The 19,526-nt window shown below is 37.2% G+C and overlaps 2 protein-coding genes across 3 annotated transcripts in view; both read right to left on the reverse strand.

The window, feature by feature from the left end:
- LOC126247391 (parathyroid hormone/parathyroid hormone-related peptide receptor-like) overlaps positions 1 to 19,526 on the reverse strand; it is a 931,061-nt gene that overhangs the window by 584,949 nt on the left and 326,586 nt on the right. The gene's annotated exons all lie outside the window — the stretch shown is intronic.
- The window catches only part of LOC126247365 (parathyroid hormone/parathyroid hormone-related peptide receptor-like), a 289,419-nt gene that overhangs the window by 118,786 nt on the left and 151,107 nt on the right, over positions 1 to 19,526 (reverse strand). For both annotated transcript variants that reach the window (XM_049948473.1, XM_049948474.1), the window contains exon 8: positions 15,097 to 15,227. In XM_049948473.1, coding sequence (XP_049804430.1) covers positions 15,097 to 15,227 — 131 coding nt within the window. The remainder of the gene's footprint in view (positions 1 to 15,096; positions 15,228 to 19,526) is intronic.

Below are 19,526 nucleotides of genomic sequence, written 5' to 3' on the forward strand. Positions count from 1 at the left end.
TCTCCGTGAAAACCGATCAGTTGGTTGAAGATATATCGAAAGATGCTGTGGAACAAATACATCAAGCAGTGACAAAAACGCTGGGAAAAATCATACCTGGAAGAAAATGCATTGATAAACAAACCTGGTGGTGGACAGATGAAGTCAAGCAAGCAATCAAGGAGACAAAGATGGCATACAGGACTCGATGTAACTCACGAATTGACACTGACCTCCAGAAATATCATAACCTGAAATTGGCAGCAAACAGGGCAGAACATCAGTATTACCAGACACTGTATGACCAGCTTGACACACCATCGGGAGAAAACAACATCTACCATCTTGATAAGTCATGTCACCTTTCATCTCAGGACATTGGACACGTCATGCACATCACGGGAGCTGACACCAAACTGCTAAGAGATATTACGGTATATTGATGATTTTTACTTATGGACCACCTGACAGCAACTGAATAAAACACAATTTTAGTGCCATACTCATTTTGCCTTTATTTTCTGCAAGGCATTATCAGTGGCAGGTTGCGTGGAGAATTTCTTACATATTACACTCCTGTTGCATTTTTGGTGTTGTTCTTCTTATGAAAGCCAATTTGTGTTTTTTCCACACATTCCACAGCACTATGAACTGAACGATTGTTTCAATGCAATGTTTCATAGTTCATAGCGCTGTGGAATGTGGGAAAAAACTGCATATTGGCATTCATAAGAAGAAGAAGAACACCAAAAATGCAACAGGAGTGTAATATGTAAGAAATTGTCCATGCAACCTGCCACTGATGATACCTTGCAGAAAATCAAGGCGAAACACATATGGCACTAAAATTGTGTTTTATTCAATTGCTGTCAGATGGTCCATAAGTAAAAATTATCAATATACCGTAATATTACATGCTACTGAGGAAGACAGGACTACAAATGTTGAAGTTGCTAAGAGATAAATTGTCTATTTTCCTGTGTTGGACAGCCTACTTTTGTAACATCAGCAACAAAGAGTTTATGCATCCACCAATTACTAGTCCTCATCCTAACTTAGGACCTTCCCCTCAATTACACCTGAAGAAGTAATGCATGCCATCAGCAAGATGAAAAATGGAAAAGCAACTGGCCCAGATGACCTACCAGTGGAAATCAGGAAAATGCACAGAAGGCTGCTTCAGAATTCCTTGTCTCACTCTTCAACCAAATCATCACCAAAAAACAGCTTCCACAAGAATGGACAACTAGCATAACAGTTCCATTCCAGAAGGGAAAAGGGGACATGAACGATTGCTCGACTTATCACCCTATTCAACTCCTCTGTCATACTTGAAAGATCTTTGAATGGGGTACTTGATAGCAGACTCAGAAGTATTGTTTCCATAATACCAAACCAGTGTTGATTTGTTAAGGGATGCAGCACCATCAATGCTATCCAAGCCATGCACCTTTTGATGGAAAAACACAAGAGTGTACACATGGCATTTCTAGATCTAGAAAAGGCTTTCGATCATATCCCACATGATTTTAATTGGCAAGCTCTTCACTGCCATGGCATCCCTGAAGAGTATGTAAGCTGGGTGCAACTTTTGTACCGTAATTCCCTTAGTGTTGTTCGGAGTCCTGCTGGAATTTCTCCGCCGTTCGGTATCACTGTGGGTGTTCATCAGGGTTCTGCCCTTTCACCATTGCTATTCATTCTTTGCATGAATATGACAACAGCTGACATACAGACTTCACATCTCTGGACCCTTCTTTATGCAGATGATGTGGTACTTGCTGATTAAGCCCACCCTGAACTCCAGCACCAGGTTCAAATGTGGAAGGACAGATTGGCTGACAATGGACTGCACCTCAATGTCCAGAAGGCAGAGTACCTAGAATGTGGCTGCCAAACCAGAGGCACCAAAGTATTGGCGAATAAGACCTGCAGAAGACCATGCATTTTAAGTACCTAGGGTATGTCGTCACCTCAGACTGCGACACAACTCTTGATACTCGGATGAGGGTGAATGCAGTATATTAGACCATGGTATGCCCAGCAGCAAAGTATGGGACTGAGTGTCACTCTATGTTGAAACAACAGGATCAAATGTTATACACCATGGAGATGAAGATGCTTCAATGGCCCATGGGGCTGACACAATGTGATCATGTAAAAAATACAGACATTCGGCAAATGTTTGGTGTCACGTTGATGACCGACAAAGTGAGGGAAGCCCGTCTCTGTTGGTACGGCCACATCATGAGAAAGCAAGACAAGTCAGTCACAAATACAGCACTCCATATCAACCCAGAAACAAGGCCATGAGGAAGACCGGCAAAGAGATGGACTGACAAAGTCAGGGGAGACATGCACGTTTTTGGCTTAAGACCAAAAGATGTCAACAACAGGGAGAAATGGAGGAGATGTAGCGAAACAGCAGACCCCACAAGTCAGGATTGATGATTGGAAAGAGACAGAGAGAGAGAGAATGAGAGAAAAAAGAAATGGGAAAGGTGCACCCAAATAGTGTATAAATTAGGGGACTTGGTATTAGTAAAGAAGACTATAGAGAGTGAAGGACTAACTTCCAAGTTTCAACATCTCTACGAAGCACGACATGCAATAACACCCAAAAGAAACTGTGTAACTGACCCAATTGCAAGAAAAGAAAATGAGATGTTTAACTTGCAAGGTTTAAAACATTTTGGAGTCAGTGACCATTAAATTCTTCACTATATTGTGTTCAAATTTAAGGCAAAGTGGTATTCAATGAAATCCCACAACCACTTTTTTGGTCAGAGAGTATATTACTTAAGGGTATATTACTTAAGATGACATTGTCTGTTTAATCAATTTAGATTAAGGATACATGGTACTGGCGTTAAATGGTGCATACTGTAAAGGGACACCCTCCTGTAGCATTACTTTTCCTCAACAGAAGTATTCGATAACAGAACTAATTTTTGAATTTTGAACAGGTCAATCAACATTGCCTCAGATGTTTTTATTTTTTAATTCATATAATTTTGTACACAATGTGTTAAATTCAAGACACTGTCCACCATTCTGTTCAGCTGCTCTTCCAGGTCCTTTGCTGTCTCTGACAGAATTACAATGTCATCGGCAAACCTCATAGTTTTTATTTCTTTTCCAAGGATTTTAATTTTTGCACCAAATTTTTCTTTTGTTTCCTTCACTGCTTGCTCAATATACAGATTGAAAAATATCAGAGATAGGTTACATCCCTATCCCATTCCCTTCTTAAACACTGCTTCCCTTTCATGCCATCTGGTTTCTTTACAAATTGTAAATAGCCTTTTGCTCCCTGTATTTTACCCCTGCCATCTTCAGAATTTGGAAGGGAGTATTCCAGTCAACATTGTCAAAAGCTTTCTCTAAGTCTACAAATGCTGTAAATGTAGGTTTTCCTTTCCTTAACCTATCACCTAAGATAAGTCGTAGGGTCAGTATTGTCTCAAGTTTTCCAACATTTCTATGAAATCCAAACTGATCTTCCCCAACGTCAGCTTCTATCAGTTTTTCCATTTGTCTGTAAAGAATTCATGTTAGTATTTTGCAACTGTGGCTTATTAAACTGATAGCTCGGTAAATTTTTACAAATGCCAGCACTTGCTTTTTTTGGGACTGGAATTATTATATTATCCTTGAAGTCTGGGGATGTTTCTCCTGTCTCATACATTTTGCTTACCAGATGGAAGAGTTTTGTCATGGCTAGTCTCCCAGGGCTATCAGTAGTTCTAATAGATGTTGTCTACTCCTGGGGCCTTTCAGTGCTCTGTCAAATTCTTCATGTAGTATCATATCTCCCATTTCATCTTCATCTACATCCTTTTCCATTTCCATAATATTGTCCTCATGTACATCACCTTGTACAGACCATCTATATACTCCTTTGATCTTTCTGCTTCCTCTTCTTTCCTTAGGACTGGTTTTCCGTCTGAGTTCTTGATATTCACACAGGAGGTTCTCTCTTCTCCAAATGTCTCTCTGCTTTTCCTGTAGGCAGTATCTGTCTTATCCCTACTGACACATGCTTCAACATCCTTACATTTGTCCTCTAGCCATCCCTGCTTAGCCATTTTGCACTTCCTGTAAATCTCATTTTTGAGACATTTGTATTCTTTTTCACTTGCTTCTTTTACTGCACTTCCTACTTTCCTCAATTAAATTCAATATATCTTCTGTTACCCATGGATTTCTACTAGCCTTTGTCTTTTTACCTACTTCATCCACTGCTGCCTTCACTATTTCATCTCTCAAAGCAACCCATTCTTCTTCTACTGAATCTTTTTCCACTGCTCTTGTCAGTCGTTCCCTAATGCATTCTCTGAAACTCTCTTCTGCCTGTGGTTCTTTCAGTTTATCCAGGTCCCATTTCCTTATATTCCTACCTTTTTGCAGTTTCTTCAGTTTTAGTCTACAATTCATAACCAATAAATTGTGGTTAGAGTTGACATCTGCCACTGGAAATGCCTTACTATTTGCAATCTTGTTCCAAAATCTCTATCTTACCATCATATAATCAACCTGAAACTTTCCAGTGTCTCCTGACCTCTTCCATGTATACAACATTTCTTCAATCTCTTCATCATCTGCAGAGCTAGTTACCATATAAACTTGTACTACTGTGGTAGACATGGGCTTTGTGTCTATCTTGGCTACAATAATGCGTTCACTATGCTGTTCCTAGTAGCTTATCTGCATTCATATTTTTTTATTCATTATTAAACCTACTCCTGCATTACTCCTACTTGATTTTTTATTTACAACCTTGTATTCGTCTGACCGGAAGTCTTGTTTTTCCTGCTCCGAACTTCACTAATTCCCACTATATCTAACTTTAACCTACCCATTTCCTTCTTTTAAATTTTCTAACTTACCTGCCCAATTTAAGGGATCTGACCTTGCATGCTCTGATTCGTAGAATGCCAGTTTTGTTTCTGCCGATAGCGACATCCTCCTGAGTAGTCACTGCCTGGAGATCCAAATGGGGAACTATTTTGCCTCCAGAATATTTTACCCAAGAGGACACCATCATCACTTAACAATACAGTAAAGCTGCATGTCCTTGGGAAAAACTACTGAAAAAGCTGCTGCCCCTCTCCAGGAATCACACATTTGCCTGATCTCTCAACAGATACCCCTCCATTGCAGTTGTACCTATGGTACATCTATTTGTATTGCTGAGGCATGCAAGCCTTCCCAGGTCCATGGTTAATGGGGGGGGGGGGAGGGGCTTTAGTGGGTACCTTTTCAATTAACAATTGATTTCCCAGGTGACCTGCATGGAGCCAAGCATTCACAAAGTGTGGCAGACAAGCCAGCTGATGTGACATCACAAATTTTTGCCAGGCCATATTTCTCATGGACCCTGCATTGAAAGCTGTTTGTTGTTACCAAGTATTGCATAGTCTTTTACACATTTAGCTGTCAGCAGACATTTATGTGTGCACTGTGTTTTGCAGTTGTAAATGGTGCATTTTCTTTGCAAATGGTGTTTGATTTTGGTGTTATTCTCTTGTTTATGTTGTATTACTGCAATTCTTTTGTTTAAGTTGTATTGCTACTGTATTATTCTTCAGTAGTGGGATAAAGTAAAATTCTTTGTTAGAGCGTCAGTTCTTATCAGTCTAAATCACAATAATTTAACTGAAAACTAAAGCAACACGATATTTATGGAATTCTGAAAAACTCCTGAGTTTTCCTCTGATTTTTCCTGTATAAGAAAATTCCCAAGATTTTCCCAGATTTCCCTTTAGTCCTAGGGCTTATTTACCCTGTATCTGCAACTTTCTTGGTAAATTAGAATGACTAGTACGTTGTCTAGAGGTAGGTAGGTTGTTACCTATTTTATTACAAATTATCAAAAACTCAATAATTTTGAAGTGTTACATGAACCTGGAAAGATTCATGGTAATGAAAGCAGATTGATTCACAAGATACACACTGTGGAATGTATTGGTATATCTGCAGACTATGCTTAGGCCTGTGACCGGGATTGTCAGCAATTCTTGATGGATGCTCAGTTCACACACACACACACACACACACACACACACACACACACACACACACATGCACACACATATATATATACACACACAAAAAGTGCTGACAAGTTTACAGGAAGAAGTTTTGTGACAGGTTTCTGAGAGGAACAGTATGTCAAAGATTGTGTACTCTGTGTGCAAAGGGCTGAGCTTAATTCTCAACAGATTCCATTACAAAGGTTACACGTGGCTGATAGACAATTCCAAATGATTGGTATTTCTATCCATGGCTACTATGCTGAAACAGCAAGCAGAAACAGTAGCTCAGACAATGTTTAACCACTGGCACTAACCTATCTCTGAACTAGTGAAGCAATTGTGTCAACTTTCATGGATTAGAAAGTTAAGGCATAGTCCAGTATACCAGCATGTGATTCAGAGGACAGAGAGGATGCACAGCACAATAGGAAAAATGTTAAATTATTATGTAGTAAATAGTCATCACTGGGACACTCTACTACTGTACTTTGAAGCAGACTATAATTAAAAAATACATGAATGTATGGGCTTATAACCATAAACAGTTGTTTCTTCCCCTGTTGAACTTTGTAAATGTCACCATGGGGAAGATGTATCCCCCATTCAAAACTTTGATAAGAGATCAAAGTGTATATGGTGCCAGGTTCAGAAGATGAATTTAAAAGTCCTGGAGTGGCAAGTGCCCAAAAAGGAAAAACAAAGCCACCAAGTACCATGTCACATGGTGGTAATGTCAACTAACCGCAATGTATTTAAAGGGAAGACAAGGAAGTTAATAATACAGTATGTGAAAAAGCAAGCTGGGATCTCTTTACTTCCTCTCTTGTTTTGCCATCTGCCTCCTTAAATTATTTTTTTTAAATTTTTGACTAATTACCATTATGAATATAATCTGCACTTTCATAAAAAAGAAAGGTTGGCCCTCACTCTTAAGAAATATAGCACCAGATCTAATTTTGTGCTTAGTTTTGTGTATGTTATTAATTTCCTATTTATTTTGCCTATCCCTAGTTAATATCTTTTGTTATAGGGTGAAATCAGTAATTGTTTCATGACTTATTCTATTGTTGACTTATAAACAAATATAAATTCTATAATAATTATAAACATTAGGAAGAAGAACTATTAGGATTCTTAAAGTATTTATTTGGCTCCATTTGAAAACATTGGCAAATAATTACCACATCTGTCAAAATTATTATTTGTATAATGTATCTGTTAATTTCATTATTTAAACAAATAATTCAGCCTAGCCTTGGTGGTAGAAGAAACTCTTAAAGAGACAGAAATTTTCAATTTATTCAGTTAATTGAATGAGTTATGTTTTAATTGTAATTTCTGTAAATTAAACATCGAACAATGTATAGTTTTAGTACCTATTATTGTAAGGATATATAAAGGCCCAATTTTTGGTCCTGAGACAGTCAGTCCACAGCTGATTTTCAGACAGGAAACCTGTATCAATCTAGTGTAACAACGATGTGTCAACTGAACAGTGGAATTAGTGTAACATAAACAGGCCATGTGTTAAAACAATGACAGTGTCTGTTCAATATATTTGAGAAATAGTGAACTGTATGGTTAGGTATTTTCTGCTCGTAGATGTTCAACAGCAAACTATTGTAGCAGTATGCTGATGTTTATGTATGAGGCTTATCAAAAATTAACCAATAGTGAACAGGCCATATAACTGTGCAATATTGACGTTTGTGAATTGAAAGTAAAGAACTGTGAAACGCAACTGTGCAACTGTTGGCTACATCATTTACAGTAATCAGTGTTGAACTTCAACCACTTCATTTTTCACCCAGTATAACAATGCAGTACATCAACACTGTGGACTATCAATGGAGAACATTACAAGTACCATGAGCCTTTTCAACTAATTGAAATGATTTCTCCAGTTAATGTAAAACTGAAACTCTCAACTTCTACCAAGGTTGTACATGTAGGGTCAGTCCATCCACTCAAGGGAACCCCTGAAGCACTGCCTCACATTGGTAGCAATTCCTTCAAAATGGGGGAGGGATGTGGTAAGGAGAGAAGGTAAGGTCAGGTGAAAGGAACATTGTACCACTTTGGTTACGCTGACATATCCATATGTCTAAGGTCATGGGTTAGCCTAGCAAACTAACTGAGGGTGGGCTAATTTTGCCATCACCAGTGAAGGTACCATACTGGAGGTTGTATTTCATTCCTACTTGGTGGTGTTGGGAGCTTTACAGAATAGTGCCTGACAGGAAATCCTACGCACTGCTCTCCACTTCTAAGTTGCTGCAGCAAGTGCCCCAGGGTTGTGTTTGCAAGTAAAACTGAACTTTTCCAAAAGGTAAGGTCGCATTGGCTCTTTTCAGTAACAGACACAGAAGTAATCATATGTAATTGTTATGACCAAGGTCCCTTAAGTAGCACATAACAATTAAAATTGCACGGGCAAGGCTGTTGATTAATGGTACCTGCTGCACCATTTCTGGACCTACTTTCTGACTACTTGCCACTATAATTCAAACAACAACCCTGAATAACATTTGTTTGCTGCTTTACATATTCAGACTTACATTTTTAAATTGTGCCTAAAGAATAACTGCCATATCTAAATAACACCTTAGACCTAACCCTTCTAGCTTCACTAGACCAGATGCTGGCTGCTAAGAATGGCCATGTATCAATGGAACATTTGCCTGGGCATGAGAAAAAGACACCAAACCAAACAGAAGCATCATCTGCTTTTAGGAACTACCACATCAGTTGCATTCATAGTAAAGGCAATAGTACATTGTTTATAGCTCCCTCAAGTGTAGAGTTGCCCAGATCCCATCCTCACCATTTTCAAACTGCAGGGCCATACCAGAAGTGCTGATTCAGGTAAAGAAATGACTCAGCCTAGAAGAGAGCCTTGAAAAGTTGAAGTGGGATGGTGCAAAAACTCAGGAATCACTCAATGACCAAGTGCCATGAAGGTGAAATGGTGTAAAAGTGTAAATGTCATAAAAAGTGTAAATATTAAATTGGAAAGAAAAGACTATAAGAGTGTAGCAGCTAACCTACAGTTCGTACTCCAGACCTGTGTTTAAATCGGGATTTTGTAAGGTGTAAAACATAAATGAATATGTGCCACTTTTTGGCCAGACTTGTCAGATTAGACATTCAGTGGGCCTAACTCTTCCAAGATGGTAAGAAATGTTATGATCCGTGCCCATGCTGCAGTCTGTTACTGTAATGTGTAGAATCAGTATTTCTGCAACCATGACCCAGCCACTTGGGCAATGACTAGCATATAAGAAATTTTGGCAGTGCTAGGCAAGCCTTGTACTTGATGCACGCAGCAACAAGGCACGATCTGTCATGCGCAAACGCTAACCATCTGAATGGACTGGGCCTGTGTACAGCTGGGCTTAGAACTTGAGTCCGCTGCATGTAGGCTGCTGCTGTGATGCCACTAATGTCATTTCATCATCTTGACTGGACTGCCAGCTGGTGGTCCAGCCACAGATTAGATGGGCTGAAGGTTGAAGAAAGCCCCTCCCAGCCTTATGCCATTAAGATCCACTATCACTAGCTGCCACTCTCCAGCCACTGGTCTGTGCAACGGTGCTGGCTACTGCTGTGCTGAAGATCAGCCTGCTCAAGCCACAGTCAGAAGAGTTGAGGTACCATCACCTGACACAGTATTATGAAGCAGATTGGAATGTATAGCTAAGCAAGGTTGTTCACTATAGAACCACACAGATGAGAAGGACTGATGCCAGCAACTCTACACCAGCCCACCCTAGTTGAATGTTCACTACTAGTGACCTGATGCATGCCTCTCACAGGCAGATATTCACTATACCTAGCAATAAAATCAACAAACAGTATCAAACTGCCAACATCTTCTGCACTTCCACCAGAGAACCTCATGCCAATACTCATAAATACCTGTTACAGTACAGAAAATAATTTGAAAATGGCCTAAAAGTAGAAACTAGTCACATACTAATAAAACAAATAAAGCAGTGGTTAAAAAATGTCACCTTCTTTTTATCTGAAACTCATTGAACAGAACAACTGTTCATCATAATGACAAATTAATGTTACCATCTGATTCTGTTAAATTCATGAATGAAAATCATTAAAAGATGGTGCAGGGTAAAAGGGTAACATATTCAAAGCTCACAAAAACTGATATAAATACAAGACTATTATGTGTGAAATGTGTAAAAAATGGTGGCGATAAGGACAATCTGTGATACTCGTGCACTGTAAAAGTAAATAAATGTAAGGGTATTTTTACATGATCAAAAATGAAGAACTGTGTTTTGGTGCCACATGGTGATCACAAACTCGTAACGGACTCAGCATCGAAAGATGAAATAATTAAAGTGTTGCAAGAGGATAGAAACGTTCTGTTAGCAAGAATCAGTGAGTTAGAACAAGAACTAAGCAGATATGTAAGCAGTGAAAAGTGGTGTACCATAAAAAGTGCATCCAACACACACAATTTAAAATCACAACTAAAACGGCACTCGTGTTATAATGTATCTACAATGCCAATGGTATCCAGAAAAAGTGCAACCAAACAAGTAAGTGCACCTTCAGATAAAGAAACTGTTCTGATGTCAGCTGGTAAAGAGCCAATGCAATGTGTGAGTGTAACAGAAGGCAGCGTTTACACAGCAATCAGTGAAAACGAAACTGTAATGAACGATACCAATAGTGTTCCAGAAGATAAAGCACCTCAACATATGAAACAAAGTTACGAGTTACAGAATGCAGTATGGAATCCAAAAGTTTTAATAGTGAGTGACAGCCAAGGCTGGTACTGCAGAAACATTCTGGAGACAAAACTAGACACAAAATATGACATTAAAAGTTTTATTAAACCAAATGCTCCTCTCCATGAAGTTTTTAATCTAATTGACAAATTAGCAGAAGATTTGAATGCAAGTGATACTCTTATCTTAATGGCTGGGTTGAACGATACTGAAGACTACTACAAAAACATTGTGGAAAGCATTGATAACGTGTTACCAAGAGTTCTCCAACTCAGTAACAAGACAAATATCATTTTGCATCCAATTCCCCAAAGATTCGTCAAAGAATATATAAACGAAAAAATTGGCATGGTTAATCATCATTTAGTGCAAACAGTGAACTGTTCAAAATCTTGCAACAAAAGTAGAATATCCATAAACTTTGAAATGGAAAGACTGTCTAATGATAAATTCACACATCATGGATTCCACTTGAACAGACAGGGGAAGGAGCAGGTATGCAATAGACTGTCTTCGTTAATTAAAATTAACAGTCGTACAAACCAGATGCATGTCTCTCTGAATCGACCAGTCTACCTGAAGAAATTAGTGTTTCACCAAAATAAATACAATGTGAAAACCAGTGCAATACAAGTGCCTAAAATGAAACAAATGCTACTTGACAATTGGATTACCATTAGAAGCACCACAGCACAGAAAGGCAGGGCCCAGAATCCAGGGAACCAGCTAGCAAGAAGACACCACCCACACCTCAAATCAAGGAGGATTTGTTACAGCTAACAATACTAGATGTAAAAAAGAGGTAAGTGGTCAAGCAAGACACAATATAGTCCCTGCTCCATACTTTAAATTGTTCCATCAGAATGTTCAGTCTCTTTCCAATAAACTGGATGAAATACAAATCTTGTTAAATGATATGAGTGATATTTCCGTTTTATGCTTTACTGAGCACTGGCTAAATAAAGACATGATAGAACTAGCACACGTACGTCAGTTTAAATTAGCTGCCACATTTTGTAGAGAAGTACTCAGGCATGGTGGTAGCTGCATATGTCTTCGAGAAGATATAGACTTCACTAACATAACCAAATTTGACAGCTTATCTAAAGAAAGAGACATAGAACTCTCAATAGTAGAACTGCCAACTAGCAATTCTGTAATCATCTGTGTATATAGGTCACCAGATGGCGGTAAAAAAAGTGTTTTATAAACATATGGAAGAGCTATTAGAGGACTTCAACACTATTAAAAAAATATTATCATATGTGGAGATTTCAATGTTGATTTCTCCAAACCTAGTAAATTTAAAGATGAAATCAAAGACTTACTGAAGTCCTTTAAGCTAAAACCAACTATAACCAACCCAACTCATATAACCACTACTTCTGCAACAACCATAGATCAGGTGTTTGTAAATACAGATAAATATGTCTGCAACACAGAGACTGCAAACACTGGGTTTAGTGATCACAATGCCCAAATACAAATGCTATTCCAGGAAACATGAAAGCCCAGAAAACTAGAGCTATTGTGAGGAAATTTAATAATGAAAACATAGATTACTTTTGCTCTCTCTTGAGAAGAGAAATCTGGACTGATGTTTACAGTTCAAACAACACAGATGACAAGTTTGATAAATTTATGCCCACATACAAACAGTTTTTTGAAATAGCCTTGTCCAAACAAACGTCACTTACAAATTCTGTGCACAAACCAAATAAATGGATCACAACAGGAATACAAATATCATGCCAGAATAAAAGGAACTTATATGAATACTCAAAGCAAACCAAAAATCCTGTATTCATCAACTACTTTAAACAATATAAACAAATACTTAGACAAGTTATAAGAAAAGCAAAGAAAATGGAAAATGACAAACAAATAAAAAATTCCAGGAATAAGACTTGAGCAACCTGGAGTATCATAAAAAGAGAAACAGGTACTACATCATTAGTCCACAAAAATATAGAACTTCATGAAAACAACAATAAAATAATCAACCCCACAGTAGTGGCTAATAAATTTAACAACTACTTTTCTAATGTTGCACACCACCTAATTACCAAACATTACAACTCACAACCAGACAGCAATACACTCCAGATACAAAAATTCTTACAAGAACCCTATTCACGTCTCCAACAACATTTGAGGAATTATCTGTCATTATAAAAAGGTTACCCAATAAGTATTCAGCAGGTACTGATGAAATACCAGATATTATTATCAAAGCAAGTGTAACATCTGTTGTAGAACCATTAACGGATATTTTCAATTCATCATTCGTGAGTAGTATATTCCCGAAAAATCTGAAAATGGCAAAAGTGACACCACTGTACAAGAAAGGGGACAAACATGAAGCTGCAAACTATAGACCCGTATCAGTATTGTCAGGTTTTGGTAAAATTCTTGAAAAACTTTTTCTTAGAAGGCTGACAGCCTTTCTAAATAATGAAAACATAATAAGTGATGCGCAACATGGATTCAGAACTGGCAGACCAACACAGTCAGCTATTTATACCTTCTTAAATGAAATTCTAACTGCAGTAGATAATAAGCAACATGTGTCTGGCCTATTTCTTGACCTTAGTAAAGCCTTCGATGTAATTGATCATAATACTCTGTTGCAGAAGCTAGGTAATTATGGAATACGAGGCCTGCCAAACAAGTGGATACATTCCTACCTTCATGACTGTCAACAGATCACTAAAATAAAATAAAAAGACATAAAAACACAAAAATTTGTAATTTTTACAGTAAGGCACAAAACATTACATATGGAGTTCCTCAAGGGTCAGTCCTTGGGCCAATTCTTTTCATTCTTTATGTTAATGATTTGTCAGAAAAAATAACTAAAAGGACAACAGTACTTTTTGCAGATGACACAAATATCCTAATCAAATCACGTGATGAAGAAAGCCTACAAAAAACAGCTACAGTTATAATACAAAATTTGACACAATGGTTCAGAACAAACAAGCTAATAATAAATAATGAAAAAACAGTGACAGTCAATTTCCACAATTCACAGAAACTACATCCTGCAAGACCAATTTTTAAAATTGATGGAAAAACTGTCTCATCTGTGAGTGACACAAAATTTTTAGGTATACATATCCAGCAAAACCTAAAATGGGAGACACATCTTAACCATGTAAATAAAAAGCTAAACACACTTACGTACGCAGGAAGAATCCTTGCACAAAATACAAGCTGTGTGTCTGTGATCACAATGTACCATGGCAGTATTCAGTCACTGCTGATGTATGGCATTATCTTTTGGGGGAACTCCGTAGGTACAAACAAAACATTTAGGCTAAAGAAAAAGATTGTTAGAATAAAAAACCATACTAAGTACAGAGGCTCCAGTAGACCAATATTTAAAAATCTCAGTGTACTGCCTCTCCCTTGCTTATATATGTATGAAATATTAAATTTCACAAAAGGAAGTATTTTAAAAGATGGAAATATCTTCAAGTATAACTGTGATTACCACCCTCATGATACTAGGCAGAAGCATTACTTGCATGTCAATACAGTAAGTACAAACATCTGTAAGAGAGGAGTGTATCATACTGGCATAATGCTGTACAATCACATGCCACCCTATTTGAAACAGATGCAAAATTTACAAAAGTTTAAAGTGAAACTGCACTACTTCTATTCTGTTTCTGAGTTTTTAGAGTACCAGAAAAGTGTAGTGTAACTGCTCAAATTTTCTTAATAAGTCTATCATTTTATTTCATTATATTAAATTTGTCATCAATATTCAACATGTATTGAATAATTTTTAATTATTTATTCTTTCAAAATAACAATGTGTATGAAGTTGTATATACTGTAACAACGTGACTTGTCCTACATCGTTTGTACAAAATATGTACCTAAACACGATTTACAGGACCAATAAATAAATACAAGTACAAATAAAAATACAAATATAAGAAAAGGGTTTTTGTAAAGAAAGACATAGAATGTAATGTCTGTTTCTGAGGGCACTAGGCAATCCACTACTGGTGCTGAAGTTATGGTGACTCTGCTTTACTTTTATTCATCTTTGCTACAAGTTACAAGGAAATCAAATGACAAGCCAAAAACATGTTTTTCTTTTATTGCATTTACAAGATTTTTGCAGGCCATACAAATACTGCAATTACTTTTGTCACATAGTTAAAGTTTCTCATTGAGAAATTATGCTGAAATTCAATACTAGATATTCTTGCTACTCTCCTGTTAAATCTTCCTAAGTAATTTCAGGTATGCTTTCTTTGATATGAACAAATGTGAACAAAAGATAAGTAATAATATTCATCTACACTTACAATATTTGAGGCAGCCATAGGAACATATATAATTGCAGATATATTTTTATTTAAATTGAAAGTCCAACACAAGTCATCTTCAAAAAAAATACGGCATATAATCCATGGAATAAGAAACAACAAAGGCAATCCTAGAACAAAAAAGAGAACATGATTTTTATTTATTTACTTATGTACTTACATTGAAAAATGCATTCTATACACTTGGTATTAACTAAATACTGTTACCATTATCATCTACAGTGTTCTGTCTGCTGTCAGTTCCACAGATGACTAGGAAAGCTCATCCTTAAGACATCAGGTTTTAGTTATGATTCTTCTCCTCCATTTATCTCTATCTTCAGTTGTTTCTGCAACAGCTGATATTTGTTCTTTATCTTTAATTCATCAATCAATGCTGCTCTTCTTCTTCTCATTCTGAGTTTTTTCTCCTAACCTGCCTTATGTATCATCAAGTAAGAGACATTAATGTCTCAAAATATGGCTTATCAGGCTGTGTTATCTGTAGATGATATTTCTGCAACTGACTACCTCTCACCAACCCATGTCAGCACCTCTATCTATGTTATTCTGTCTGTTCATTTTATATTTCCTATCCTTCTTCTATACAACATCTCAAACTTGTTAAAATTTTTTTGTCTGTTTTCCTTAGTGTCCAAGTTTCTCTCCCATACAGTTCCACACTCCATATATAACACTTAACCCATTTTTTCTTCAGTCTAATATCAATATTACTAGTAAGTAGAGATTACTTTATGACTGCCTCTTTGACCATGGCAAGTTAGGAACAAATTTCAATGGGATGATGCCTATCATATATTAAAAGGTGTCCAGATTGCCTTCCAGATTGTTTGATCCCAATCTCAAATTTAACAGTGTATCATCTGAAGACATTCATGTGACATTTGTCTTTTCTACATTAATTCCAAAGCCATATTCTCTCCCAGTGCCACCCAGTCTCTGTATCATATCTTGCAACAGTTTTATTTGGTTTGTCTACAACCACTGTAATGTAAAGCTGTCCTTAATCCAAGGATGCAGCATTTTACTAAGCAAGGTTCTAATTGATGTAATGTGCCCACACCTTCCTCTGATCTCTGAACTTCCTTTCCAGCAAGTTATAGGAGGACCTGTAGTTTTAATGTGCACTTCGAACTATGATACTGGCAGAAGTAAGGCTGTGAGGACCGGGCGTGGGTCGTGCTTCGGTAGCTCAGATGGTAGAGAGTTGCTCGCGAAAGGCAAAGTTTCTGAGTTTGAGTCTCAGTCGGGCACACAGTTTTAATCTGCCAGGAAGTTTTATGATACAACTTGTAATTGCCAAATGTGAAGAAACAATAAGCAAATACGAAAACTTCTAGGATTGAGCGTGGACTGAACTACAAAATGTACCTTGAGGTGTAACACATTATTTTAGGGAAGATGATGGGTCATACTCTCAGTCCTTCTAAATAATGAAAGATGGTTGTGACATTAATAAATACTTGTATAAGTAGTTAAATTTCAGAAAGCATATTGTAAGAGAAATAGTTTATTATTATGTGAAGATGATGCAAGGTACATCGACATACCACATCTGCAAAGCAGGAGAAGGAGCTTCATGAGTCCACCTGCTGTGAGCTACTCATTCTCAGATGTAGTAACTTGGAGGTGTGTTGTGGCCATGTAAGAACGGTGCTCACAGTAACAACAGTAACGTTGTAGAAGCAATAACCAAAAACATTTCAATGATCTTTTGTTGTGTCTTACATTCTTGGCTGTTTTGCATTTCCAAATGTATTCTCATTGTACAAGATATTTGAATCCAAACATTTGTGATATAATTGTAATGTACATATCTGATGACAATTAGCTCAATGTATAAAGCAGCTTAAATAGAATGATGTTGGAAGAAGAAATGTTGTTGGTTAATATGCAAAGAGGTGCTTGTATGATGAGCGAGGTATTTTCAAGGGTACAAACAGGTGACTGCGCAGTAATGGTACCTTATGTTGTACACAGAAAATGGAAGACAATTTGAGTCAACAACAAAACAAGGAGTATTCTTTTGAAAAGGATATTCTAAGGAGATATCTCTGGTCTGATAACTTTAGGAGTTATTGTTGTTTTAAAGGAGTTATTGTTGTTTTAAAATTTAGTAGATTTAGTGAACACGTCAGAAAAGGTTGAAAAGTTGGAAAACGATGTAGGCAAACCATTGCTCATTGTAAGTAGGTCAAACAATGAAAATACTGCATCAGGAGATATTCTAAAAATTCCGAAAATAAATGCGCACACCTACACTACCACAGACTTCAGTGCAAAAAAGGAAACTACATTAAAAAACACATCTCCAGCGAAACTGCAAACTGAAGAACATTTATAATACATGTGGTGAAAAAGTGACACTAGTCAGGTGAGAAAAGAACCTTAAATCCTCTGGTTACAAAAAGTGTGAAACACAAAACAATCTGTGTGTTAGGTGATAGTCACGGCTGTGAAATTTCTGCAATGTTGATGAGAACATGTAGTTTCAAGGCATCTGGTTTCATAAAGCCACGGACTTCATTGAGTGAAATAACAGATCTAACAACATCAACTGACATTGCTACTTTGAATAAAGACGATTTTGCTGTGTTAATAGGAGAATCAAATGACGTCTATAGAAATGAGACATACAAGGTTATTACAAAAATGAGGAAATGTTTAAATAATTTAACCCACACAAATGTACTCATTATGAACATCCTACATCAACATGATTTACCACCCTGGTCATGTGTGAACCACGAAATTAATCTTGCAAATGAGTGTATCACTGAAATATGCACTAACTTTAAGAATGTCGATATTGTAGATATAAACAGATTGGAGCAAAGGTTCCATACAGTCCATGGACTTCATTTAAATACACCAGGAAAGAAATTACTAGCCAAAAAAATATGTACTCGCATCTCGAAGAAGAGTGAAGAAAAAAGTATAAGTGACAAACAAATGGAGATTAAGAAGTGCTTTAGATGAGTTACAAGCTGTGTCATCGGCCAGATGCAAATTACCAAGTGGTTTAAACCAATTAGGTGAGAAACAAACAATCAAGTCATCAGCCAAACGAAAATTATGAAATGGTTTAAACCAAAGAGGACAGATGTGGATGAAGCAAAACTTATACAAGCTCCAGAAGTTAACTCACCTGTTGATTGCCACCAGCAAACAGAAGCCACACACAAGAAAGATAGCGAACATTTTCAAAATGGCTCTGAGCACTATGGGACTCAACTGCTGTGGTCATTAGTCCCCTAGAACTTAGAACTACTTAAACCTAACTAACCTAAGGACATCACACACATCCATGCCCAAGGCAGGATTCGAACCTGCGACCGTAGCAGTCGCACGGTTCCGGACTGCGCGCCTAGAACCGCGAGACCACCGCGGCCGGCAGCGAACATTTTGTAGGGTAAGTGCTGTATTAGAAATGCCATTAGATCAATAATCAGAAACCATTTCAACTAAAGTTACTAAATACCCAGATTTTGCTATACTACACCATAATGTTCAGTCACCCACAAATCAAATTTCCATGTTGGAAGTACTACTCCAGTATGCACTAAATCTAGACATAATTTGCATTACAGAACATTGGATACAAAATGATGAAGTAAAATTAACCTCAATCTCAGGATATAGATTAGCAAGTAATTTTAGCCTAGAGCTTTCCAAACATGGTGGCTCTGCTATCTTTGTAAAAGAACAAATGAAGTTCTGTGATGTCAGTAAAAGTTATATTGACCCAACTGAAAAAGACTTTGAACTTTCCATTACTAAACTGCCAGAGCTTAGTTTCATAGTTATTAACATATATAGAGCACCAAGTGGAAACCTGCTAGTCTTTATGAACAAAATAGAGGTTCTGCTGAACAGGATCTGTACACTAAATATGAGGATAGTGCTTTGTGGGGATTTCAATATTGATTTTTCAAAAGACAGCAGCACCAGAGATGCTTTAATAAATATTACCAACACATTCAATATTATCCCCACAAGACACTGCCCAACAAGTTTAACAGAATGCACAAATTCCATTATTGACCAAATATTCATATCAGAAACAAATTACAGTTTCACAAGCAGAGTACTGAGCATGGGTTATAGTGATCATGAGGCACAGCTGCTGTATATAGAAATGCCTACAAGTAGTAGTAGTTCCAAAAAAAGTAGTTGAAAATAGAAACTTTTCTGAAGATAACATTTTTTTTTTGGTCATTGGTCTACTGACTGGTTTGATGCGGCCCGCCACGAATTCCTTTCCTGTGCTAACCTCTTCATCTCAGAGTAGCACTTGCAACGTACGTCCTCAATTATTTGCTTGACGTATTCCAATCTCTGTCTTCCTCTACAGTTTTTGCCCTCTACAGCTCCCTCTAGTACCATGGAAGTCATTCCCTCATGTCTTA

The sequence above is a fragment of the Schistocerca nitens genome, chromosome 1 (assembly GCF_023898315.1).
Source record: "Schistocerca nitens isolate TAMUIC-IGC-003100 chromosome 1, iqSchNite1.1, whole genome shotgun sequence".
In the NCBI taxonomy this organism is placed as follows: Eukaryota; Metazoa; Arthropoda; class Insecta; order Orthoptera; family Acrididae; genus Schistocerca; species Schistocerca nitens.